General features: G+C 37.9%; 2 protein-coding genes across 6 annotated transcripts in view; one reads left to right on the top strand and one right to left on the bottom strand.

Moving 5' to 3' along the window:
* LOC144339418 (uncharacterized) overlaps positions 1 to 26,175 on the top strand; it is a 41,160-nt gene that overhangs the window by 4,243 nt on the left and 10,742 nt on the right. Inside the window, exons 2-3 of one of the 5 annotated variants that reach the window (XM_077993950.1) lie at positions 6,010 to 6,100; positions 6,468 to 8,675. The exons of 3 other annotated variants lie outside the window; for them this stretch is intronic. In XM_077993950.1, coding sequence (XP_077850076.1) covers positions 6,010 to 6,100; positions 6,468 to 6,594 — 218 coding nt within the window. In that variant the 3' untranslated portion in view covers positions 6,595 to 8,675. Of the gene's footprint in view, positions 1 to 6,009; positions 6,101 to 6,467; positions 8,676 to 26,175 lie in introns of those variants that run through there. One more of the 5 variants, XR_013414409.1, reaches the window with a different exon arrangement.
* Positions 1 to 26,175, bottom strand: part of SLC9C1 (solute carrier family 9 member C1) — a 167,327-nt gene that overhangs the window by 140,757 nt on the left and 395 nt on the right. The gene's annotated exons all lie outside the window — the stretch shown is intronic.

Genomic DNA, 26,175 nt, shown 5'->3' with positions numbered 1-26,175 from the left:
CTGGGAAGGACCCTACCTTGTGCTGCTAACCACTGAGACTGCTGTTCATACAGCAAAAAAAAAAAAAGGATGGACTCATCACACCCGAGTTAAGAAAGTGCCACTCCCTCCAGAGTGGTGGGCCATAGTCCCAGGGGAAAATCCTACCAAACTAAAGCTAAGAAAAATGTAACTCTTTTAATCTATTGTATTACTCTTTCTTCTTTCCTCATTCTATTGCTGACCATCTAGTTATTAATATAACCAGGTCAATTTCACCTGAAACTATTGCATTTAATGCCTTCCTTGTTATACACTGTGGGGACTTGCCAAGTTAAAGATAGCTTTCTACTTCAGAAAAGTACTTCTGTCCCTCCTGACTCTCCTCAGACTAGGCATTAGTAAACTAGGACCATTTAATCCAGGGAGATTTTGATAAAGACCCCAGTGCCAAACAGGAGTCTTGCCTCCTGATGTAGAGCTTTCATGCCGTAGTTGGTCCAATGTTCTGTGGACCACTGAAAAACAAGGATGGACTGCCCCAACCGGTTTTTGTAATTTCCCTCAAACCATACATTCATTTTACTAGGGGATCATAGAAGTTAAAGACTTAAAACAAACTTTAGCAATCAAGACAGGATACCAAGATGCAAATGCCTGGTTAAAATGGATCAAATATTCCATCTGCACATTAAAAAAATAAAAAATGAAAAGGATCCAGTCCACCTTCAGAAAGGAAAAAATGGCCCTTCCTGTACTAAGGGACAATGTAACCCCTTAGAGCCAGTAATAACCAATCCCCTTGATCCTCGCTGGAAACAAAAGGGAACGTGTAACCCTAAAAATTGAGGGAGCTAGACTGAACCTTCAAGTAAATATCGTGGTTTGAGAAAAAGTTTATAAATGCTCTCCTAAGCCAGTATTTCAAATCTTCCATGATAAACTAAAAGTGCCAGTACCAGAAATTCCAGGAAAAACAAGAAATTTGTTTTTGCAATTAGCCGAGCATGTAGCACAGTCTCTCAATGTCACTTCATGTTATGTATGTGGAGGAACTGTAATAAGAGATCAATGGCCATAGGAAGCCCGAGAATTAGTACCTACAGACCCAGTTCCTGATGAATTCCCAGCTCAAAAGAATCACCCTGATAATTTCTAGGTCCTAAAAGCCTCAATTATTGGACAACATTGCATAGCTAGAGAAGGAAAAGAATTCACTCACCCCGTAGGATGACTTAGTTGTCTGAGACAAAAACTGTATAATGGTACCACAAAAACAGTCACATGGTGGAGTTCAAATCACACAGAGAGAAATCCATTTAGTAAATTCCCAAAGTTGCAAACCATGTGGACCCACCTGGAGTCCCACTAGGACTAGACAGTCCCCACTGGATTATACTGGATATGTGGTCATAGAACTTACACCAAAGTACCTGATCAGTGGGCAGGTAGTTGTGTTATTGGCACCATTAAACCATCTTTCTTCCTACTGCCCATAAAAACAGGTGAACTCCTGGGCTTCCTTGTCTATACTTCCCGTGAAAAGAGAAGCATAGCTATAAGAAATTGAAAAAATGATAAATGGCCCTCTGAGAGAATCATACAATATTATAGGCCTGCTTCTTAGGTGCAAGATGGTTCACGGGAATACTGGACCTCCATTTACATGATCAACCAAATCATATGGTTGCAAGCTGTCTTAAAAATAATCACTATAAAACCGGCAGAGCCTTGACTATTCTGGCCTGGCAAGAAACTCAGATGAGAAATGCTATCTATCAAAACAGATTGACTCTCGACTACTTGCTAGCAGCTGAAGGAGAGGTCTGTAGGAAATTTAACCTTACTAATTGCTGCCTACACATAGATAATCAAGGGCAAGTAGTTGAAGACATAGTTAGAGATATGAAAAAACTGGCACATGTGACTGTGCAAGTGTGGCATGGATTTGATCCTGGGGCCATGTTTAGAAAATGGTTCCCAGCACTAGGAGGATTAAAACCCTTACAACAAGAGTTATAATAGTAATAAGAACCTACTTACTGCTCCCTTGTTTGCTGCCTGTACTTCTTCGAATGATAAAAAGCTTCATCGCTACCTTAGTTCACCAAAATGCTTCAGCACAAGTGTACTATATGAATTACTATCAATCTGTCTTTCAAGAAGACATGGGTAGTGAAAATGAAAGTGAGACCTCCCACTAATAAAATGAGTGAGAGTCTCAAAAGGGGGGAATAAGGGAGGAGACCACCCCTCATATCATCTTATGCCCAATTTCTGCCTCCAAAGAAAGAAGAAGTAAAGACTAAAAGGCAGAAATGAAATCCACAGGCAGACAGCCTGGTGCTGCACCCTGGGCCTGGTAGTTAAAGATTGACCCCTGACCTAAATTGGTTCTCTTATCTATAGATTACAGACATTGTATAGAAATGCACTGTGAAAATCCCTATCTTGTTTTGTCCCGATCTAATTACTGGTGCATGCAGCCTCCAGTCACATATCCCCTGCTTGCTCAATCAATCATGACCCTCTCACACGCACCCCCTTAGAGTTGTAAGCCTTTAAAAGGGACAGGAATTGCTTACTCTGGGAGCTCGGCTCTTGAGACAGGAGTCTTGCCGATGCCCCCAGTCAAATAAACCTCTTCCTTCTTTAACTTGGTGTCTGAGGGGTTTTGCCTGCGGCTCCTCCTGCTACAGTTTCATCTGATGAGGAGTCCTGGGGCAGGGGAAGTTTGTGAAAGTGTGTGAAAGAGACGGTTCCAGGATAAACCAATGTGAGGAGTGACATGCAGGGAGCTGCAGGTCTCTTAGTAGAGGCTGTATACTCCGAGCAACATATAGGACCAACTGGGTCCAATCAGCCTAAAAGGAAAGGAGGAGGGAGTGTGCTAAGCCTTGAAGGGAGAAAAGGAAGGGTGAATGTGCTGTATGGTTACTGGGAGGAAATAGGAGGAAAATCCTCTAAACCTACCGCCTTGGAATGCATGCTAAAGAACTTTACAAAAAGGCTTTCCAGGAGATTAAGGAGTCAGGTTAACCCCTCAGATGCTGAAAACTCTCTGTGAATTAAAATAGCCCTCTTTTAGTGTGGTTGGCTGACCGAAGGCACTGTAGATAAAGAAATTGGTCGTGTGTTTTAAGTTGGTGACTAGGGTCGGAGGACAGCCAGGACATTCAGACAAAGGCTTCATATTGACTAATGGCGAAATAGATGCAGCCCTGCCTAGCAGTTTATTGCAGAATGCTCGCAGCTCACGCCAAGAGAAATCAGCTGCGCCAGCAGCTACAGAGTTAAAAGGAAAGTCACAAGGGCTTGTAGCACTGCCAGGCCAAAAGTGAAAGTAAAAATCAGCCTGGCAGCTATGGAGACAAAAGAAACGTCTCAGGAAAGGCAAAAAAAAAAAAAAAAACTGGTTTTGCAAGAATCGCGGGACAATCTACCCCCCTTTACCAAGTCTAACTGCCCCTAAGTAGTTACGTTCAAATGGATACACGCTCCCAGTCTCACCCGAGAAGGAGAAATCAGAACTCCAGGAAGTTAAAGTGAAATGCTCGAAAAGTCGAGCAGGCTGTCTCAGGTCTGTCCGTGCCCAAGTTATGCTTACACCTCTTAAGAGGACGAGTGGACCCCCACTAGGACACAGATGATGCAGTCCAGCTTCAGTGCCTGCAAAGATGCCGAGAAGCACTTCTGCAAAGGCTAAAAGATGGTAGAAGAAAAAGGCAATCAATATAGAAAAAAATCTCAGAGGTGCTGCAGGGTACAGATAAAAGCACCAGCCAGTTTTATAAAAGACTTTGTGACGCAATTTGGTTGTACACTCCATTTAACCCTGAGGCTGCTGCAAATCAGTGCATGGTGAATACAGCGTTTGTAAGGCAAGCCCAAGGAGATATCACGCAAAAATCGCAGAGACTACGCAGGCGTGAATACTACACAGCTTATTAAAGTGGCTACCAAGGTGTACATTAACCGAGATCAGCAGGCAAAAAAGGAGGCTGATCAGAGGCTTAAGAAAGGCTAATTTGCTAGCAGCAGCCCTTATGGGAAGAGAAGCTGACTTTGCAAGGAGGCTTGGACATGGGCATGAACGCAGTCGTGGAAGAGGCTATTCTGGACAAGAATTTGAAAGCCTGCAGAGGCTAAAGAGAGATTAATGTGCACGGTGCAAAAGGAAAGGACACTGAAAAGATGAATGTCAAAAGAATAAGGAAAATGGTCAGGGCTGTGGTATAAGAAAATCACCAGCCAAGGGCTACTGCACCCAGGAGGAACCCAAGACCTCCTGCACCTGCTGTAAAAGGCAGGATATAAAGTGTCAGGAAAAAAGGCTCAAATCTGCTCTAAAACTGTCCAGTATTTAAGCTTTTATATAAGCCAAGAGGAAAGATGGCTTAGTAGAGAACAAAAGCAGGCTGTTTGTGCACTTCCTACTCCAACCACCAGGCGTCAGATTAAAAAGTTCCTAAGGGCAGCAAGGTTCTGCCGCATTTCCGTCCCAAATTTCTTGCTCATGGCTAAGCCATTATACAAAGCAACAAAGGGGAGGAAAGAAGGAGCCCCTCCTCTGGAAGGCCGACCAGGAAAAGGCTTTTAGGGAAATCAAAAAAAGTCTTGACTCAGGCCCCAGTTTTAGGACTACCAGATCTAACTAACTAAACTTTTCTTCTTGTATGTCCACAAGTAAAAGGGAGACTATAAAGGTTCTAACTCAAGCCATAAGGTCACGGCATCACCCAGTGACATACTTATCCAGGCAATTAGATTCTGTGGCACTTGGATGACCTTCTTGTTTTAAAGCACTAGCTGCCGCTGCCCTACTGGGGCAGGAAGCTAATAAACTGACTTTAGAGACTGTGAATACCCTAAACCCAGCTACCTTGCTCCTTCCTCATCAAGTCAGTGCCAGGAGGCCCCCTTTATTGCTGTGTGGATGTGGTAGATGAGGTGCTCTCAAGCTGGAAAGATTTGACAGATCAGCCCCTCAGGAACCCGGACATTGAATATTTTACTAATGGAAGCAGTTTCATACTAAAGGAAGTCCGCCGAGCTAGATATGCAGTGGTAACTCTGAACTCGGTAGTAGAGGTGCAGTCCTTGCCTGCAGGAACTTCTGCTTAGAAAGCAGAGCTAATAGCTCTGACAAGAGCTCTCTGGCTAGCAAAAGACAAGAAGGCAAATATTTAAACAGATTCCAAATATGCTTCTGCCACTCTGCATGTTCATGAGGCTATTTAAAAAGAAAAAAAAAGACTTTTAACTGCTGGAAGTAAAGAAATAAAGTACAAGGAAGAAATTCTACAGCTCTTAAATGCTGTATAGGTCCCCCAAAAAGGTGGCAGTAATGCACTGCAAAGGGCACCAAAAAGCAAGAACACCGAAGGCTAAATAAAACAGAAAGGCAGACAAAGAGGCAAAGCAGGCTGCCATGACAACTCCACCTTGTAAAGAGGAAGCCTTGGCTATGCCTCTCTTCCTAGAGATTCCCCTCCCAGAGATCCCAAGCTACACGACAAATGAAAGGACTTGGTTTGCCCACGAAAATAGATACTACATTGAAGGAGAATGGTAAAAAATCTCCAATGTGAGGCTACCCATACTGGAAATGGTGGCCCCCAGATTAGTAAAACAGTTCCACCAAGGCTCATTGCTATTACTCAAGCCATTTATAAACAAACAGTGTTTAACTTGTGTTCAGAACAATCCACGACAAGGGCCTACTCAGTCCCTGGGAGTTCAGGAAACAGGAGCCACGCCCTGTGAAAAACTGCTTACGGACTTCACTGAATTGCCCTGAAGAGGGGCGTTATCAATACATGTTGGTGTTCATTTGCACCTTTTCAGGATAGGTCAAGGCCTTCCCCACCCAGACAGAGAAGGCACTAGAGGTGACCAATGTGTTGTTAACCGTTATTCCCAGATTTGGACTGCCTCTAACTCTAGAATCAGACAATGGACCAACATTTGTGGCTGAAATAGTTCAGAACTTAACTTGACTATTAAAAATAAAGTGGAAATTATATACAGCCTACAGGCCGCGGAGCTCAGGTAAAGTGGAGTACATGAACCGGACACTCAAACAGCTGCTGAAGAAATTTTGCCAAGAAACTCATCTAAGGTAAGATCAGGTCTTGCCCATGGTCCTCCTCCGAGTCAGGTGCACCCTCACCAACCAAAGTAGGTATTCGCCCTATGAGATTTTGTTCGGCCAGCCACCCCTCATCATAAGTCAGATTAAAAGTGATCTCTGTAAACTAGGAAAACTAACTTTAAAAAGGCAAATGCAGTCTTTAAGTATGGCCATGCAAAAAGTGCATAGCTAGATATGGAAAAAATGCCTATAAGTCTGACAGACCCCCCCGCAATACACCCTTTCAAACCTAGGAACTTTAGTTAAGTTAAAAAAGAAAATCCAACCACTCTAGGACTCATATAGGATAGGCCCCATTCTATAATAATCTTGTCTACTCCCACTGCTGTTAAAGTTTCAGGTATCATGCCTTGGATTCACCACAGTCAGCTAAAACCAGCGGCCCAGGATCAGTGGATCAGTCAATGAGACCCAGACCATCCAATACGGCTGATCCTGCGACAAGACCATGTAACCAGTAGAAATAACAGCAGCCCTGCTCTGGCCACTCTAGAAGCTGGCCAGTCTACACACGGCAGAAGCTGGAGGAAAACTGTAAGCCCTGCTCTAGTCATGCAACCGGAAGTTGACTAGTCTACGCATGGCCGAAGCTTGAGGAGTCTTCATCAAATGAGTAGATGTGCATACAAATTTTATGTTTAATTACTATCTTAGTATGACTAGTTATTTTATTACTATGCTACCATTATTGCCAATCTCTCTGCCCAAGGGAGAACTCTTTCTGTCCATATTTAGTATAACAATGTTACTTTTTGCCTTGGCTTTATTTGTACCTAAGTCTATACGAAAAGAAAAGCACATAGACAGTAGCCATCAGTGCGTGCACGCTACGTAAATAAGAAACACAGTAGTTAAGACTTTATGGTACCATACATACTATGAATACACAGAAACCCCTCTGGAGACTTGTATGTACAACCAAACAACCTATTCAGTCTGTGACCCAATGAATAGCCAGTCTTATGTATGCTATAACCCTAAGCTTTTATCTAGGACCTGGTTTAAGATTTGCGGCCGGGCGCGATGGCTCAAGCCTGTAATCCCAGCACTTTGGGAGGCCAAGATGGGCGGATCACGAGGTCAGGAGATCGAGACCATCCTGGCTAACACGGTGAAACCCCATCTCTACTAAAAAATACAAAAAAATTAGCCAGGCTAGGTGGCAGCTACTCGGGAGGCTGAGGCAGGAGAATGGCGTAAACCTGGGAGAAGGAGCTTGCAGTGAGCCGAGATCCGGCCACTGCACTCCAGCCTGGGTGACAGAATGAGACTCCGTCTCAAAAAAAAAAAAAAAAAAGAAGATTTGCACTGGGTCAAGGAAAGGAAGTCTCTTAAACCAGACTAAAGTCTCTCTCCCACGAAGGAGTCAGATCTTTATATTTTAATGTTTGCCAGATAACATCCATAGGCTCACTCTTTCCCATAATCCACAGTTCCACTGAATACTATAGTATCTGTTAACACAGTTGACTAAAAACATAGCTAGACAAACCAACACTCAGCTAATGGCTTTGTGTATATATCAATCTTTGCTCAAAAAAGAAATCTTATCTCTTCATGCAAAATTAAGTAATATTGAGGTCTTCTAGTAAACTTCCTTTATAAAAGGCCTCAAAGGGGAGAATGAAGCGGGAAATTAAAAAAATAATAAAATTGAAAAGAAAGAGAAAAAAGTTTTCCTATTTTAGGCTAATTTGTCCCAGAGGCAGCAACAGGCACAGCCCAGACCCGGGAAAAGTCTTGATAATATTATCTAATGTGCTCTGGAGACTCTCCCAGCACTCCCTCAACATAGGGAGAAGAAAAACAAATTTTCCTTTGTTTTATGGAATGAGTTTATAGATTCTTGTTCTCTTAACTAGTGACTTCAAGTATGCTGTTTTATCTAAGAAGTACAACAAAGGCCATGAAAAACCTGAGTAGGCCTGAATAAACCTGTGCACAGACAAACCTAGATAACAAACATCTGGGTTGCTTGGCAACGGTTATATGCAATCCTGTCTTTGTCCTGCGTCTAGATCCCTCCTTTCATGCCACTGTAAGCTTGCTTCAAGCTAGCCCATCCTGTTTTGTGAAATGTGTGTAAAAGTCAGGCGCTGTCGTTGTTCTGGGCCCTGTCTTTTGGATGTGAGTCAGCTGGGCCTGAGTGCACTCAATAAAGATTCTCCTGTTTTGACCTGAGGTCTCTCATCCTCCTGAATCCTGCAACAGTGTTAGCTTCATAAGCATTTATTTTACAAAACAGTAAGCTAATGTTTGAACACAATTTCCAAGATAAAGCACTTTTTCTCATAAATAATGTAGTCTTTTTCTCAAGCACCTCAAAGTATAAAAAATAATTTTAGTTTGAACAGATCTCTTGGAATGTGTTTAAACTTGTATTTCAACAGACGAGATTTCCCAGGTTTCACAAGGGCCAGATTTTATTTGAGTTACTCAGAAGAGAAAGAAAATATCTTATGAAAAAGGTGAACTCAATCATTACCAATAGAAAAATATCCACTGTATTTATCTCTTATAGAAACAGAGAAAGATAACATTTCCCTCCTTCCTTCAAATTATATATATAATATATAATTATATGTTATGTGTAATATATAATATATAATTATATGTTATGTGTAATATATAATATATAATTATATGTTATGTGTAATATATAATAATTATATGTTATGTGTAATATATAATATATAATTATGTTATGTGTAATATAATATATAATTATATGTTATGTGTAATATACAATATATAATTATATGTTATGTGTAATATACAATATATAATTATATGTTATGTGTAATATATAATATAATATAGTAATAATATATATTATATAATATATCATATTGTATTATATCGATTGATATATAATATATTATTAATTATATATTAATAGTAATTAATTATATATAATTATAATAATAGAATATATATTATTCATATATAGTATAATATATGTAATATATAAAAATATATATAAATATATAAAATATATATTTTTATATATTGTATATAAATTATATAATATACTTAATATATTATATATTATTAATATATTATCATTTATATATTATATATAATATTTAATATATAAATGATATATAATATACATAATATTAATATATAATATAATATCATGTATTATATATAATCAATATAATATATAATATATTATATAATATATATACATAATACATAATATGTATTATATAATATGATATATATCATATAATAAATAGTACAAATATAATACATTACATATATAGTATATAATATATAGTATTATATAAATATATATTATATACATATAGTATATTTTATATATTTAATATTTATATTTAATATTTAATAAATATATATTTCCTATATATTTAATTTTTAATAAATATATATTATAATGCAGTATATAATATATGTAATGTGTTATATAATACACATTATGTACTATATAATATATATCATATATTACATATATGCATAAAGTATCATATATTATATATAATATGCATAATAATATCACATATTACATATAATATGCATAATATATATCACATATTACATATATAACATATGTATCATATATTACAGATGTAATTATATGTATCACATATCATATATTACATATATAATTATATGTATCATATATTACATCTGTAATATATGTAATATATTATATATTATAAACATAATATATGTATCTCTCTCTCAAATTTCATTGTTTGTAGTCAAATAATAAAATCTGGAAGTCAGCATGGAACCCTATAATTCACATGTTAAAATGTTGAAACTATGACCAAAATATGAAACTCCTAGAGCTAAAATTTTTATTGTATGTGTATAAACTGGATGTGATAATCTCAAAAATCTTTCAAAATTATAATTATTACCTTCCAATATAAACACTAGCTCTAAATTTTGAAAAATCTATACACAAATTACTGATTTGCTCAGACCAACAAAATGTCAGCAGTAACCAGAACCCAGAGGAGCTGATACTCACAGTTCTTACATTTACAACTCTTCAGAAATCATCTATAAAGTACTTTATTTTATAACCTGCTTCTCCTGTAAAACTAAAGGTACATTTAATTATATAAAAGTTTTATACAGTGTTAAAACCAGAGCTGTATGTAAAATACTGCATCACAGTGTTTCCAAATAGTCAGTCTTGTTCCATTGATTCATCTGTGACCTCAGTGGCTTTGCCATAATTTTCCGTGGATGGTTCTGAGAGAATCTGTAAATCATTTCTAGATTACTTATAATACCTAATACAATGTAAATGCTATGTAATGTTGTGATACTGTCTTGTTAGGGAATAATGACAAAAAAAATGTCTGTGCTTGTTCAGTACAGACACAACTAACTATTCTGTTCCCAAATATTGTTGGTCTGTTGCTAGTTGAATCCAGAGATGTAGAACTCAAGGATATAGAGGGCTGACTGCATGTAGTGAATGTCTTGTAGACAGCATATAGATTTTTAAGAAAAAATGTAGTCTGGGCTGGGTGTAGTTGCTCACGCCTATAATCCTAGCACTTTGGGAAGCCAAGGAGGGTGGACAACCTGAGGTCAGGAGTTCGAGACCAGCCCGGCCAACATGGTGAAACCCTGTCTCTACTAATACAAAAATTAGCCAGGTGTGGTGGCACAAGCCTGTAGTCCCAGCTACTCAGGAGGCTGAAGCAGGAGAATCACTTGAACCCAGGAGTTGGAGCTTGCAGTGAGTTGAGATTGCACCACTGCACCCCAGCCTGGGCGACAGAGCAAGACTCCGTCTCAAAAAAAAAAAAGAAAAAATGTTGTCTGGCAATTACTTTTTATTGGTATATTTAGACCATTCATTAGAAGATGATCAGTGATACAGTTGGATTAATATCTGCTATGTTTATAACTGTTTTGTTATTTAACCTTGTAATTTGCTTCTTTTTCATACTTTCCCTAGCTTCTCTAGTTTTAATTATTTTATATGATTCAATTTTCTCTCCTCTCTTAGCATACCCATTAGACTTCTTTTTAAAAACATGTGGATGACTTTCCTAGAGTTTGCATGATACATTTACAACTAATTGTAATCTACATTAAAATAACACTATACAATTTCATGAGCATTGTGGGTACTTTATAACAGAGTATTCCAAGTTTCTCCCTCCTATCTTTTATAATATTTTTGCCATGTATTTTATTTATACATATGCTATAATTACACAATGCTTTGTCACTGTTATTACTTTCAACAAGTAGATCAGGTGTATAAAAAATAAAATATCTTGTTTTACCTTTATTCTTTTCTGATGCTTTTACTTTTTTATGTAGATTCAAGTTTTTTATCTGTATTATTTTTGCTCTATCAAAACAGCTTCTTTTATACACACACACACACACACACACACACACACACACACACACACACACATTTGGCATAGCAAGTCTGTAGGTCTGCTGGTAATGAATTATTTGATTTTGTTTGTCTGAGAAAGTCTTATCCTTCACTTTTACATGAGAATTTTAGGTTGCTGGATTTTTTTTTTAAAACACTTTAAATATTTTACTCCACTCTCTCCATGCTTGAATTGGTTTGATGAGTTCATTGTAACTCTTATTCTTTTTTCCTCCATAGATAAGATTTATTTTCTCCCTCGTATTTCAAGATTTTCTCTGTCTGTTTTTCTGAAATTTGAACATAATATAGTTTTTTTTGGTATTTATTCTGCTTGATGTTATCACAGATTTCAGAGTCTGTAATTTCATGTTTGCCGTTAATTTTGGAAAATTCTCAGCCATTATTCAAATGTTTCTTCTCCTTAATTCTCTCTCCTCCTTCTGGTATTCCAATTGTGCATAAAAATTATCTGAAAATTTCTTACCATTTTTGGATATTTTATTTTTCCCCCTTTATATTTTACTTTGGGAAATTTCTATTGAAATATCTAGAAGATACCTAGAAATATCTAGAAGCCACTAATTCTACCCTTGGCCATGTCCAATTTATTGATGAGCCCATCAAAGACTTTCTTCAATTTGTTACTCTGTTGTGATTATCATTGGTACTATCTCTTGCATTTTCTTTTTATTGCTTCTTAAAGTTTCCATCTCTCTGCTTATATTATACTTGCACATTGTCTACTTTTTCCACCCGAGTCCTTACTATGTGAATCATAGTTATTTTAAATTTCCTGCCTGATAATTCTAAAGTTTGTGCTTTATCTGAACATAATTTAATGTTTGCTTTGTCTCTTCAGGCTGCCTTTGTTCTTGTCTCTTTTTTTTTTTTTTTCTTTGAGACGGAGTCTCTGTTGCCCAGGCTGAAGTGCAGTGATGGAATCTCGGCTCAGTGCAACTTCTGCCTCCCGGGTTCAAGCAATTCTCTTGCCTCAGCCTCCTCAGTAGCTGGGATTACAGCTGTGTGCCACCATGTCTGGCTAATTTTTTGTATTTTTGTAGAGACAGAGTTTCACCATGTTGGACAGACTGGTCCCAAACTCCTGACCTCGTGATCTGCCTGCCTCGGCCTCCCAGAGTTCTGGAATTACAGGCATGAGCCACTGCTTCTGGACCATTCTTGTCTTTCGACATGGCTTGCAATTTTTTGTCAAAGGTCAGACATGATACATGCGGTAATAAAAACTGAGATAAATAGGCTTTTAGTGTGGGTTTTATGCAAATGTGGCTAAAAGTTGGGTTTCATTATTGTTTATGTAGCAGCAGGTGTCAAGGGCTTCACATAACTATAGTTTCCTTGTTTGTCTCTTCCTCAGTAAAGATTCTCCTGTTTCAACCCAAGGTCTCTCTCATCCTCCTGAATCCGGCAACAGTGTTAGCTTCATAAGCATTTATTTTACAAAATAGTAAGCTAATGTTTGAACACAATTTCCAAGATAAAGCACATTTTCTCATAAATAATTTACCTCAAAGTGTAAAAAATTTCTTTGAATATCCCTAAGAACTGCTTATTAATTAGAGTCTGAGACTTGCAACTATTTCAGCTATAATCCAATGCTATTATACTAGAGCCCTGTTGATGGTGGTAAGGAATTGTGGAGGCAAAGCATTCTAAAATCTTATGATTAATTCTCACTCTTTGAGTGGGCCTGTGTACGTTGGCTATATGCTATTGAGCCGGGAAATCAAAGAAAAATAAAACTAAAAAGTAAGAGAAGAAAGTATTCCTGTATTAGGCTGACTTGTCCCAGAGGCAGCAGCAGGACAGCCCAGACCCAGGAAGAGTCTTGATAATATTATCTAATGTGCTCCGGAGACTCTCCCAGCACTCCCTCAACATAGGGAGAAGAAAAACAAATTTTCATTTGTTTTATGGAATGAGTTTACCGATCCCTGTTCTCCGTAACTAGTGACTTCAAGTATTCTGTTTTATCTAAGCAGTAGAGTGAAGGTCATGAGCCTCTGAGCAGACCTGACTTACAGCCACCTGGGTGCCATAGTGAAGGTTATAGTATAAGCCTGTGCCTAGGCAAACCCAGATAACAGACATCTGGGTTGCATAGCAATGGTAATGTGTAATCCTGAGTTATGAACCTGTTACAATTTGATTAACCGTCTTTGTCCTGCCTCTGTATCCCTGCTTTCACGCCACTGTAAGCTTGCTTCAAGCTAGCCCGCCTCCTTTTGTGAAGTGTGTATAAAAGTCAAGTGCTGTCCTCGTTCTGGGCCCAGTCTTTCAGACGTTGAGTCAGCTGGGCCTGAGTGCACTCAATAAAAGATTCTCCTGTTTCGAATATACATTCTTATCAGCACCACATCCCACTTATTTCAAAATTGATCACATAGTTGGAAGTAATGCACTCCTCAGCAAATGTAAGAGAACAGAAATTACAATAAACTGTCTCTCAGACCACAGTGCAATCAAACCAGAACTCAGGATTAAGAATCTCACTCAAAACCGCTCAACTACATGGAAACTGAACAACCTGCTACTGAATGACTACTGGGTACATAAAGAAATTAAGGCAGAAATAAAGATGTTCTTTGAAACCAATGAGAACAAAGACACAACGTACCAGAATCTCTGGGACACATTTAAAGCAGTGTGTAGAGGGAAATTTATAGCACTAAATGCGCACAAGAGAAAGCAGGAAAGATCTAAAATTGACACCCTAACATCACAATTAAAAAAACTAGAGAAGCAAGAGCAAACACATTCAAAAGTTAGCAGAAGGCAAGAAATAACTAAGATCAGAGCAGAACTGAAGGAGATAGAGACACAAAAAAACCTTCAAAAAATCAATGAATCCAGGACCTGATTTTTTGAAAAGATAACAAAATTGATAGATCACTAGCAAGACTAATAAAGAAGAAAAGAGAGAAGAATCCATGGATGCAATGAAAAATGATAAAGGGAATATACCATCAATCCCACAGAAATACAAACTACCCTCAGAGAATACTATAAACACCTCTACGCAAATAAACTGGAAAATCTAGAAGAAATGGATAAATTCCTGGACACATACACCCTCCCAAGACTAAACCAGGAAGAAGGTGAATCCCTGAATAGACCAATAACAGGCTCTGAGATTGAGGCAATAGTCAATAGCCTACCAGCCAAAAACAGTCCAGGACTAGACGGATTCACAGCCGAATTCTACCAGAGATACAAGGAGGAGCTGGTACCATTCCTTCTGAAACTATTCCAATCAATAGAAAAAGAGGGAATCCTTCCTAACCTATTTTATGAGGCCAGCATCATCCTGATACTAAAGCCTGGCAGAGACATAGCAAAAAAAGAGAATTTTAGACCAATATCCCTGATGAACATCGATGCAAAAATCCTCAATACAATACTAGCAAACCGAATCCAGCAGCACATCAAAAAGCTTATCCACCATGATCAAGTGGGCTTCATCCCTGGGATGCAAGGCTGGTCCAACATACACAAATCAATAAACGTAATCCAGCATATAAACAGAACCAAAGACAAAAACCACATGATTATCTCAATAGATGCAGAAAACGCCTTTGACAATATTCAACAGCCTTTCATGCTAAAAATTCTCAATAAATTAGGTATTGATGGGATGTATCTCAAAATAATAAGAGCTATTTATGACAAACCCACAGCCAATATCATACTGAATGGGCAAAAACTGGAAGCATTCCCTTTGAAAACTGGCACAAGACAGGGATGCCCTCTTTCAGTACTCTTATTCAACATAGTGTTGGAAGTTCTGGCCAGGGCAATCAGGCAGGAGAAAGAAATAAAGGGTATTCAATTAGGAAAAGAAGACATCAAATTGTCCCTGTTTGCAGATAACATGATTGTATATTTAGAAAACCCCATCGTCTCAGCTCAAAACCTTCTTAAGCTTATAAGCAACTTCAGCAAATTCTCAGGATACAAAATCAATGTGCAGAAATCACAAGCATTCTTGTACACAAATAACAGACAAACAGACAGCCAAATCATGAGTGAACTCCCATTCACAATTGCTTCAAAGAGAATAAAATACCTAGAAATCCAACTTACAAGGGATGTGAAGGACCTCTTCAAGGAGAACTACAAACCACTGCTCAACGAAATAAAGGAGGACACAAACAAATGGAAGAACTTTCCATGCTCGTGGATAGGAAGAATCAATATTGAGAAAATGGCCATACTGCCCAAGGTAATTTATAGATTCAATGCCATCCCCATCAAGCTACCAATGACTTTCTTCACAGAATTGGGAAAAACTACTTTAAAGTTTGGCCGGGCGCGGTGGCTCAAGCCTGTAATCCCAGCACTTTGGGAGGCCGAGACGGGCGGATCACGAGGTCAGGAGATCGAGACCATCCTGGCTAACACGGTGAAACCCCGTCTCTACTAAAAAATACAAAAAACTAGCCGGGCGAGGTGGCTGGCGCCTGTAGTCCCAGCTACTCGGGAGGCTGAGGCAGGAGAATAGCGTAAACCCGGGAGGCGGAGCTTGCAGTGAGCTGAGATCCGGCCACTGCACTCCAGTCTGGGGGACAGAGCGAGACTCCGTCTCAAAAAAAAAAAAATAAAAAAAAAATAAAGTTCATATGGAACCAAAAAAGAGCCCACATTGCCAAGACAATCCTAAACCAAAAGAACAAAGCTGGAAGCATCGTGCTACCTTACTTCAAACTATACTACAAGGCTACAGTAACCAAAACAGCATGGTACTCATACCAAAACAGAGAGATAGTCCAATAGAACAGAACAGAGACCTCAGAAATAATACCACACATCTACAACCATCTGATCTTTGACAAACCTGACAAAAACAAGAAATGGGGAAAGGATTCCCTATTTAATAAATGGTGCTAGGAAAACTAGCTAGCCATATGTAGAAAGCTGAAACTGGATACCTTCCTTACACCTTATACAAAAATTAATTCCAGATGGATTAAAGACTTAAATGTTAGACCTAAAACCATAAAAACCCTAGAAGAAAACCTAGGCAATACCATTCAGGACATAGGCATAGGCAAGGACTTCATGTCTAAAACACCAAAAGCAATGGCAACAAAAGCTAAAATTGACAAATGGGATCTCATTAAACTAAAGAGCTTCTGCACAGCAAACGAAACTACCATCAGAGTGAACAGGCAACCTACAGAATGGGAGAAAATTTTTGCAATCTACTCATCTGACAAAGGGCTAATATCCAGAATCTACAAAGAACTCAAACAAATTTACAAGAAAAAAGCAACCCCATCAAAAAGTGGGCAAAGGATATGAACAGACGTTTCTCAAAGAAGACATTTATGCAACCAACAGACATATGAAAAAATGCTCATCATGACTGGCCATCAGAGAAATACAAATCAAAACCACAATGAGATACCATCTCACACCAGTTAGAATGGTGATCATTTAAAAGTCAGGAAATAACAGGTGCTGGAGAGGATGTGGAGAAATAGCAACACTTTTACACTGTTGGTGGGAGTGTAAACTAGTTCAACAATTGTGGAAGACAGTGTGGCGATTCCTCAAGGATCTAGAACTAGAAATATAATTTGACCCAGCCATCCCATTACTGGGTATATACCCAAAGGATTATAAATCATGCTACTATAAAGACACATGCATGCGTATGCTTAGTGTGGCACTATTCACGATAGCAAAGACTTGTAACCAACCCAAATGTCCATGAATGATAGACTGGATTAAGAAAATATGGCACATATACACCATGGAATACTATGCAGCCATAAAAAAGGATGAGTTCATGTCCTTTGTAGGGACATGGATGAAGCTGGAAACCATCATTCTCAGCAAGCTATTGCAAGGACAAAAAACCGAACACCACATGTTCTCACTCATTGGTGGGAATTGAACAATGAGAACACTTGGATGCAGGGCGGGGAACATCACATACCAGGGCCTGTTGTGGGGTGGGGGGAGAGGGGAGGGACAGCATTAGGAGATATACCTAATGTAAATGATGAGTTAATGGGTGCAGCACACCATTGTGGCACATGTATACATATGTAACATACCTGCACACTGTGCACATGTACCCTAGAACTTAAAGTATAATAAAAACAAAAAATTAAAAAAAACAGATTCTCCTGTTTCAACACGAGGTCTCTCTCTCATCCCCCTGAATCCCACAATACTATGACCTTCATACATTTTCTTACTTATTTTTCTCTCCCTTACCACATTAGATGAGACAGGAAAGCAAGAGATGACTGGATTAGGTCATTTTCCTTCTATCTACATAAGATAAGGTTCTGGTTTTATATATATATATATATACACACACACACATACATACACGTATACATATATATTTTTTTTTTTCCCTAGAAAGTAGTTTTTTTAATGAAAAACGCACGGGGCTTATTTAAAAATGGTTACACGTCCTATTCTGTTTTTAAACATATGAAGTGATTTTTCTTGGCTCTTCACTATGAAAAGCTGTTAAGTTTCCTGGAGGTGAAACCTATGGAATTGTGGGGTCTCCCTAAGACTGCAGCTCTGAAGAGTTTATCATTCTCAAGCTGATTCACACTAAGCCTCTGGCAGTCCATCAAAATTATCATTGATATGTCCCTACCATTTTATGACACCAGTGACTTTCATTCCAAGTAAGCTGATCTCATTGCCTTTCTATTCATGTCTCTACTGATTTCAGGGTCATAGTTTTCCCCGTGCTTTTAATTCTCTGAAGAGTCTAATAAAGACCCTTGATTTTTATTTGTTCAGCCCTTTTCTTGTGTTAGGGTGAGATGATGAATTCCACGCTGTTTATACATTAAAACTGAAACTGCACATCTTATTTATTTTGGAATATTGACCTTGAATTCAGGATCTTGCTGAATTGACTTGTTAATTATAATAACAATGTAAATTTTTCTAATTCCTTAGGTACAAAGTCATGTCACCTGGAAATAAAGACTCTTATTTAATGTATTCCCATCTTTATTCATTTTATTTCTTTCTCACAGCTTATTGTCCTAGCTAGGATCTCTAGTCAACTGTTGGAGAGAAGGACTGAGAGTGGTGGGAATTTTTGTCTTGTTACTGAGCTCAAAGGAAAAACATTAATAGTTTCGCCATTAAGTGTAATGTTAGCTGAAGGTTTGTTTTAGTTTTCTTTCATTATATAAAGGAAATTCTCTTATATTCCTAGCTAGCTATTCTTCTTTCATAAATAGGTATAGAAACATATCAAGTGCTTTTTTCTGAATCTATTAATCACATCATTTTTCTCACTTTTTCTGTTAATATGATTGTATTAGTCCATTCTCACACTGCTATAAAGAAATACCAGAGCCTGGGTAATTTATAAACGAAAGAGGTTTAATTGACTCACAGTTCCACATGGCTGGGGAAGCTTCAGGAAACTTACACTCATGGTGAGAGGTGAAGAGGAAAGGAGGACCTTCTTCACATGGTGGCAGGAGAGAGGAGTGAGCAAGAGAGAAGCTATCAAACGCTTATAAAACCATGAGATCTTGTGAGAACTCGCTCACTATCATGAGAACAGCATGGGGAACTGCCCCAATGATCCAATCACTTCCCACCAGTTCTCTCCCTCAACACCTGGGGATTACAATTCAAGATGAGATTTGGGTGGAGACACAAAGCCTAACCATGTCAATGGTGATTTAAATTAATTGATTTATGAATATTAAATCATCCTTGCATTACTGAAGAGAAGGAAACCTTAGTGATAATTACTGTGTATCCTTTTATAATGTATTGGTTAATTTGATTATCCAATATTTATCTTAGGATCAAAGCCCAGGAAAGATATTGGTCTGTAATTCTTTTTTCTTGAAATATGTTTATTAGGCTTTATTATTAAGCTTATACAGTGTAAGTAAAAGAAGTAATTAAGGCAAACTTGATTTGATTTTGAGGGTTATTTTGCCACAGTTGAGGACGTGCCCAGGAAAAACAAACGCAAGTCACAGTAGGATCTGTGCCCTGTGCTGCTTTTCAAAGAGGATTTTGTGAATGCCAATGTTTAAAGAGGAAGGAGGAAGCAGAAGGGGAAGGAAAAAACAGGAAGAAGGGTAGTAATGAGCACTCAGTGAGTCTATGTTTTACATGTGAAAAGGAGGGAGTGGGAGAAAGCCAATTATGCATTCATTTCATGCTCAGTAAGTCTACATTCTACATAACGTAAGCATGTGAAATTACAGTAATCTATTTGGGAAAAAAAAGGAAGGTAGTGTCTTGTATCACTTAGTTGCCAGACTTAACTTTCCCTTTGGCATAGTGAGTTCAGGATCCTGAGATTTTATTTTCTTCCACATTTTCCCCCATTCTTCAAAATCTTTTGGAGAAAGCATTGTAGAAGAATATTAGTCTCTGGTTATGGGTTTGGTGTGATCCCTTTTTGCTAGAGAGGTTATTCCTACGTGGTTAGGCTCCACATTACTAGGAAGGCTCATTTCTAGGAGGTTGTCAAGTGTTGTGTCCTATGGAGCAAAAAAGGTGAAGGAAGAAAGAATGAAAGGGAAAAAAAGAGAAAAAGGGGGCTACCAAGACCAGATTACAGCAACAAAGGGAAAGCAATCTTGGAAAACAGATTCAGGCTATATTACAAGAAGTCTGTACATCAGTAGTCAGGCATGAAATTGCTGTTATTTCTTCCAAAGTTCAAGTTGTCTAGCTTCAGTGTGCAGGGTTTTAAGAAAAGCATGGTTGCCGGGCGCGGTGGCTCAAGCCTGTAATCCCAGCACTTTGGGAGGCCGAGACGGGCGGATCACAAGGTCAGAAGATCGAGACCATTCTGGATAACACGGTGAAACCCCCGTCTCTACTAAAAAATACAAAAAAACTAGCCGGGCGAGGTGGCGGGCGCCTGTAGTCCCAGCTACACGGGAGGCTGAGGCAGGAGAATGGCGTAAACCCGGGAGGCGGAGCTTGCAGTGAACTGAGATTGCGCCACTGCACTCCAGCCTGGGCGACAGAGCGAGACTCCGTCTCAAAAAAAAAAAAAAAAAAAAAAAAAAAAGCATGGTTTTAATTTCTAGTGACTCCAAGTTAAAAAAATGGGAGAAAAATAATTTTAAAACATTAGTCTGGAGACTGGTAGTCAGGAAAGAATTCAAGATCTAGTCCAGATAAATTATAGATAAATAATAAAAACTGAAAAACAATAGACAAGGCTAGAGTCTAATAACAGGTGTACTATAGTTTCTTTGGAAATGTAATTTTTTATATTTTCCCATTTTTACCAAAGACAAATCATAGTAAAAACAATTTATTTGCAAAATAAACTGTAGTATAATAAGACCATTATTATAGTGGTTATATGGCCTGATTATTTGCATAAAGTACAGCAAGAATAATTATTGGCTGATAGGCTCATTTTGAATTGGCTTTACTGGAGCTTTCTTATAAGGAATATCAGATTTTTCCTTTTAAGAAGCCTTTAGAGCCTAGCAAAGGATTTATCTGTGCCTGCATATACCTGCATGAATTGGGTGAATTCTACATTTCTCAAGGTCCCAAAATAACTTGAGGTTCCTGGGCTTGTCAGAAAGTGGCATTCTTTTCTTAACGCAGGTCAAGAGCGTAAAAAAAATTGCATAGACAAGGTATGAGACTAGTCCTGTCAAGGGTCTTTTATCACCTTATAAAGTCATTTTTAATTCCTCAAAGCCATCTGTTTTTATCTGAAAATATGCCAGTTCACTCAAAGCCTTGGAAACATAACAAATGTCTCCAATCATATCCTGTTACAAAAGAGAACAGATTTTTATTGAACTTATGCAAATAATTATATTGCCATAAATTAATACTTTCAAATGGTTTCCACATTCTGGAGAAATCAGGTAGCATGAAAGAAATATGATTCAAATTTTGATCACAAGAGTATAGTTTACTCAATTGTTAAAAGCTATAAATAGCTCAGCTACTCGGGAGGCTGAGGTAGGAGAATTGCTTGAACCTGGGAGGCGGAGGTTTCAGTGAGCTTAGATCGCACCACTGCACTCCAGCCTGGGCAACAAGAGTGAAACTCCATCTCAGAAAAATAAAAAATATAAAATAAAAGCTATAAATAGCTCAAAAGAAAAAAAAAAACTTGATTCTGACCAAAAAACCCAGAATCTGCAATGCGTCAAACAAAAAAAGTCTTAAAAATCATTTTAGTCCCCTATTCATTCAGTCCAATGCAATTACTCATTCTGCTTGATACGGGGGTTAGTAATCCTCCTGAACATATTAGTTCTTCAATGAGAGTCCTGAAATTATTTTTTCTCTGGTTTCATGTCACAATCAGAAGGATTATCTGAAACGTGCATTCAAGAGCTTGTCAGAGTTCTTCCTGTGAACTCCTTAAAGAAGGAAGTTTTAGGCTATTGCTGGTTATAAAGCACTTTTTGAGAGGAATCAAAGCAAAACGTTAATTGTCTGTGGATGACAAAAGCCCAAACAGCCATGGTCAAAGATATAAATGACAAGAAAATTTGGTTATTTCTGTAACATGCAGCAATTTAATGTAATAACCATATTTATTGTAGATAACATATACAAAGACATATTAGAATTCTAGAAACCTCATATACTTTTGAAATACATTTTACTAACACATTTCTTTAAATAGGACTCAGAGACAGTTAAACACCATTTCATATTTGATAATGCTTCCTGTATGATTTTAACATCTTGAATTAACTTAATAAGTCTCTTTTGGACTTCAGAAGACCTAGCACCAAAAAAAGTTAATGAGATTTAAAAAAAAAACAAAAAACTGAGTTTGGAACTTGAAATTTTGATTTTGAAAAATTTTTTGAGTATTAAAGGTTTAAAACACTTGACAAAATAGTATCCCAGGTCACTGTAAAAGAAGTCATTATCTTAGACAATATGAGAATTTAAAGATTTTAAAAAGCACAAAAACCTTTACTCTTTGATTGAGACTCAGTTTCCCAAACAACAAGACAGCATGAGCTCAATTGAATCTGTCTGTCCTCTTTCTTCTCTCTCTCTCTCTTTTTGCAGTTTACTCAAAAGGTGAAAATAACAAAATCTTTTACTATTTCTTAATATTATATGAAAATCTTGTTCAAAAGAGAAAGCCATATTTTACCTTTGCAAAGTGTAAATATTATTAATGCAAAAGATAATTTTAAATAAAATATTATAAACAATTCCGTCCAAACTTACCTCATAAGGTAATATTTTTATAAACCTTTTATAATTCTTTTACACTCTTTTTTCTTTTTTCTTTTTTTTTTTTTTTTTTTGAGACTGAGTCTGGCTCTGTCGCCCAGGCTGGAGTGCAGTGGCCGGATCTCAGCTCACTGCAAGCTCCGCCTCCCGGGTTTACGCCATTCTCCTGCCTCAGCCTCCGGAGTAGCTGGGACCACAGGCGCCCGCCACCTCGCCCGGCTAGTTTTTTGTATTTTTTAGTAGAGACGGGGTTTCACCGTGTTAGCCAGGATGGTCTCGATCTCCTGACCTCGTGATCCGCCCGTCTCAGCCTCCCAAAGTGCTGGGATTACAGGCTTGAGCCACCGTGCCCGGCTTACACTCTTTTTTCAAACTTTCTTTATCCATTGTTTAATCTATCATTTTTAAACACTCCATTTAATATAGTTTTTACATACCGCTAAAATAGACAAAATTACTTTCTCTTTTTAAAAAAACTACATTTCCATTTCTTTTTATAACCCTTTTAATAAAAACACATTCTCTTTTTCTTATATACTTTGTGTATAGAATTGTTTCTCTTATATCTAGTAGTTTTAATTACAATGTTATCTCTTAGTAACACTTATTTTTATTTTTAGTGAAAAACCTAGTAAGTAACAAATTTTAATTATGTACTAGATGCAGAGTCCAAGACAATGAACAATGTCTGAGGCTGGGCCTTGACATGGCCCTACAGGCTCAAATCTAAAGACACATTTATAGGCAAGTTAAGTAAGTATCAAAAGTATTAGACAAGAAAAGTTTGATATCTAGCAGAGACAGTATCTGACCTTCCTTATTCAGACCAAATGTCTACATTAAATTTTAAAGACACCTCTGTTTTATTATACCAATAATTTAAAAACTGTCTTTATTTACTAAAGATTATTAAAGTCACATACACTAAAAGACATATTTTTATTTTCCTGATAAAATATTTGATTTAAGCACTTTCTTTCTCCAAGTCAGTTATACAGTTCTTTTTTTTTTTTTTTTGAGACGGAGTCTCGCTCTGTCGCCCAGGCTGGAGTGCAGTGGCGCGATCTCAGCTCACTGCAAGCTCCGCCTCCCGGGTTCACGCCATTTTCCTGCCTCAGCCTCCCGAGTAGCTGGGACTACAGGCGCCCGCCACCTCGCTGGGCTAGTTTTTTGTATTTTTTTTAGTAGAGACGGGGTTTCACCGTGTTAGCCAGGATGCTCTCGATCTCCTGACCTCGTGATCTGCCTGTCTTGGCCTCCCAAAGTGCTGGGATTACAGGCATGAGCCACTGTGACCAGCCCAAATGTTGTTATTTTATCTTCTATTTTATTGAGTTTTGCTCTTGTCTTTGTTACGTCCTTTCTTCTACTTTCTGTAGTTTTGATTTCCTGCTGATTTACTAGTATCTTGACATAGAAGCTCTGATCATCAATTTTCTGCCTTTTTCTTCGAATGTGTGGATCTAAGGCAACACATTTTCCTTTGTTCACTTCCTCAGCTATATATCACAAGTTTTGATATGTCACATCTTCATTGTAATTCTGTTCAAAATATTTTCTAATTGGTTTATCACTCTTTTTAAAGCATGAACCTCCAGAGCTTCCAATTGTGAGACTAATGCGTATTTGTCTCCTTAGCACTGAGAGACTATGAGAATTTTTTCTGAGCTGTTGAGAGATTGAACTTAACTCTGTGGTTTTTTTTCTCTGCACAAAATCAGAATTCGGTAATGTTTTGAGGGGGAAGGCAGCTCTATGCGTGAGTTTCTTCAAGTCTTCAGTTTTGTTACTTTAGCCCAAGAAATCACCAAATGCTCTTTTGATTTATTTGTTGCTCATCAGCAGAGTTCTACATAAGGTCAAAGCTGGATTCTTACAGATATCAACAGGTATCCTCAGAAAAAAGGTGTTGGCAGCTTTTCACTGCATGAATTCAACACGCTTTTTTAGAGTTTTTAATCTCTAGGCCGCCTTCCTAGAGATTTTTATCTTCTAAGAACCTTAGGTCTGGAAAAATTCCACTCTGACTTCCTGAGATATTGATTTACCTTTTAACTTCCCACCATATCAGATTTGCAGTTCAGCAAGATGCTAAGGGAGAAATTGGCATGTGTCTGAAGCTCTACAAAGTCTTCTATTTGTCCCTCCGCTCACTCTAGGGCTGCAAGATTCCAGAAAACTCCAAGGGTTTATCTGTTTCCTGATTCTCAACTTCCAACCCACAAAGGACTGACAAAAATAACCCCAGGTTGTTGCTGCTGACTCTCAGCTGTCCTCTGAAAGACTCCCTCCTCTCTGTATTTTACTCCCTCTAATTCTTCTTGGCTTTTCAGTTGTCTGATGCCTTTAAGTAAATTCTTGTGTCATTAATTCAGCTTATATTATTATTCTCAATAGAAGTATTCTCCTCCTGCAAACTACTCCATCTTATCTAGAAATGAAAGCTTTGAAAATATAATTCTAATTTGTCTTATTTTTGTATATTTTGACACCTTGAAAACACACACACGGAGGCATACACCTACATATATACATGTCACTTAATAGATTTTCCAAAGCCCTTCTTTCCTATAGCAGGAAAATTAAAAATTTCACTTTAACTTCCTATTAGAGAATAACCTAATCAGATGCCCTTTTCTGCTACCATGTGGTGTCAGGGAAAATTATTGGAATTTTTTCTCAACCAACAAAGAAATTGTGGCCTTCTGCCAATCTTAACATACTATAGCAGAGGACTGAGGAAATCAATACTTTTGAAGATCTCAGGAGAATTATTTGCTCTTATCATTAAATTATTGTGCCCACAATCACCACACCCTTAGTTTAGATCAGTTAGTAGCATTCTTACCATGAGTAAAATTTATGAAGGACTTTCACACTGGAGAGTTGAGAAATGAGAGAAAAAGAAAAAGAGGCAGGAAAGAAAGAAGAAGGATGAAGACTCTAAGAGAATAGGGGCTTCCCAGTCTTCAAATTAACACAAAGTTACAGGAATAGTTATAGTGTCATAGTGTCTCCTCATGATGTTGACATGCATTTAAAGTGTTGGGGGTTTATGTAAGGTTGAGTGAAAGTTACGACATCAACTATTCTTCTCAAATTGGAGGGCCTGTCAGTGGGTACAGGAAATGGTACTGTGAAGTTTTGTAAAATGTTGGGAGAAATATCTGAGAGGGATATGTTTCCTATACTTTGGCTTCATATAAAAATTTGGCCCCGTCTCTACTAAAAAATGCAAAAACCAGCCGGGCGAGGTGGCAGGCGCCTGTAGCCCCAGCTACTCCTGAGGCTGAGGCAGGAGAACGGCGGGAACCCGGGAGGCGGAGCGTGCAGTGAGCTGAGATCTGGCCACTGCACTCCAGCCTGGGCGACAGAGCGAGACTCCGTCTCAAAAAAAAAAAAAAAAAAAAAAAAAAAAACAATTTGAGGAAGACCA

This window comes from Macaca mulatta, chromosome 2 (assembly GCF_049350105.2).
Source record: "Macaca mulatta isolate MMU2019108-1 chromosome 2, T2T-MMU8v2.0, whole genome shotgun sequence".
Classification (NCBI taxonomy): Eukaryota; Metazoa; Chordata; class Mammalia; order Primates; family Cercopithecidae; genus Macaca; species Macaca mulatta.
Note: the sequence above shows the minus strand (reverse complement) of the source record. Positions and strands in the feature narration are given on the sequence as shown.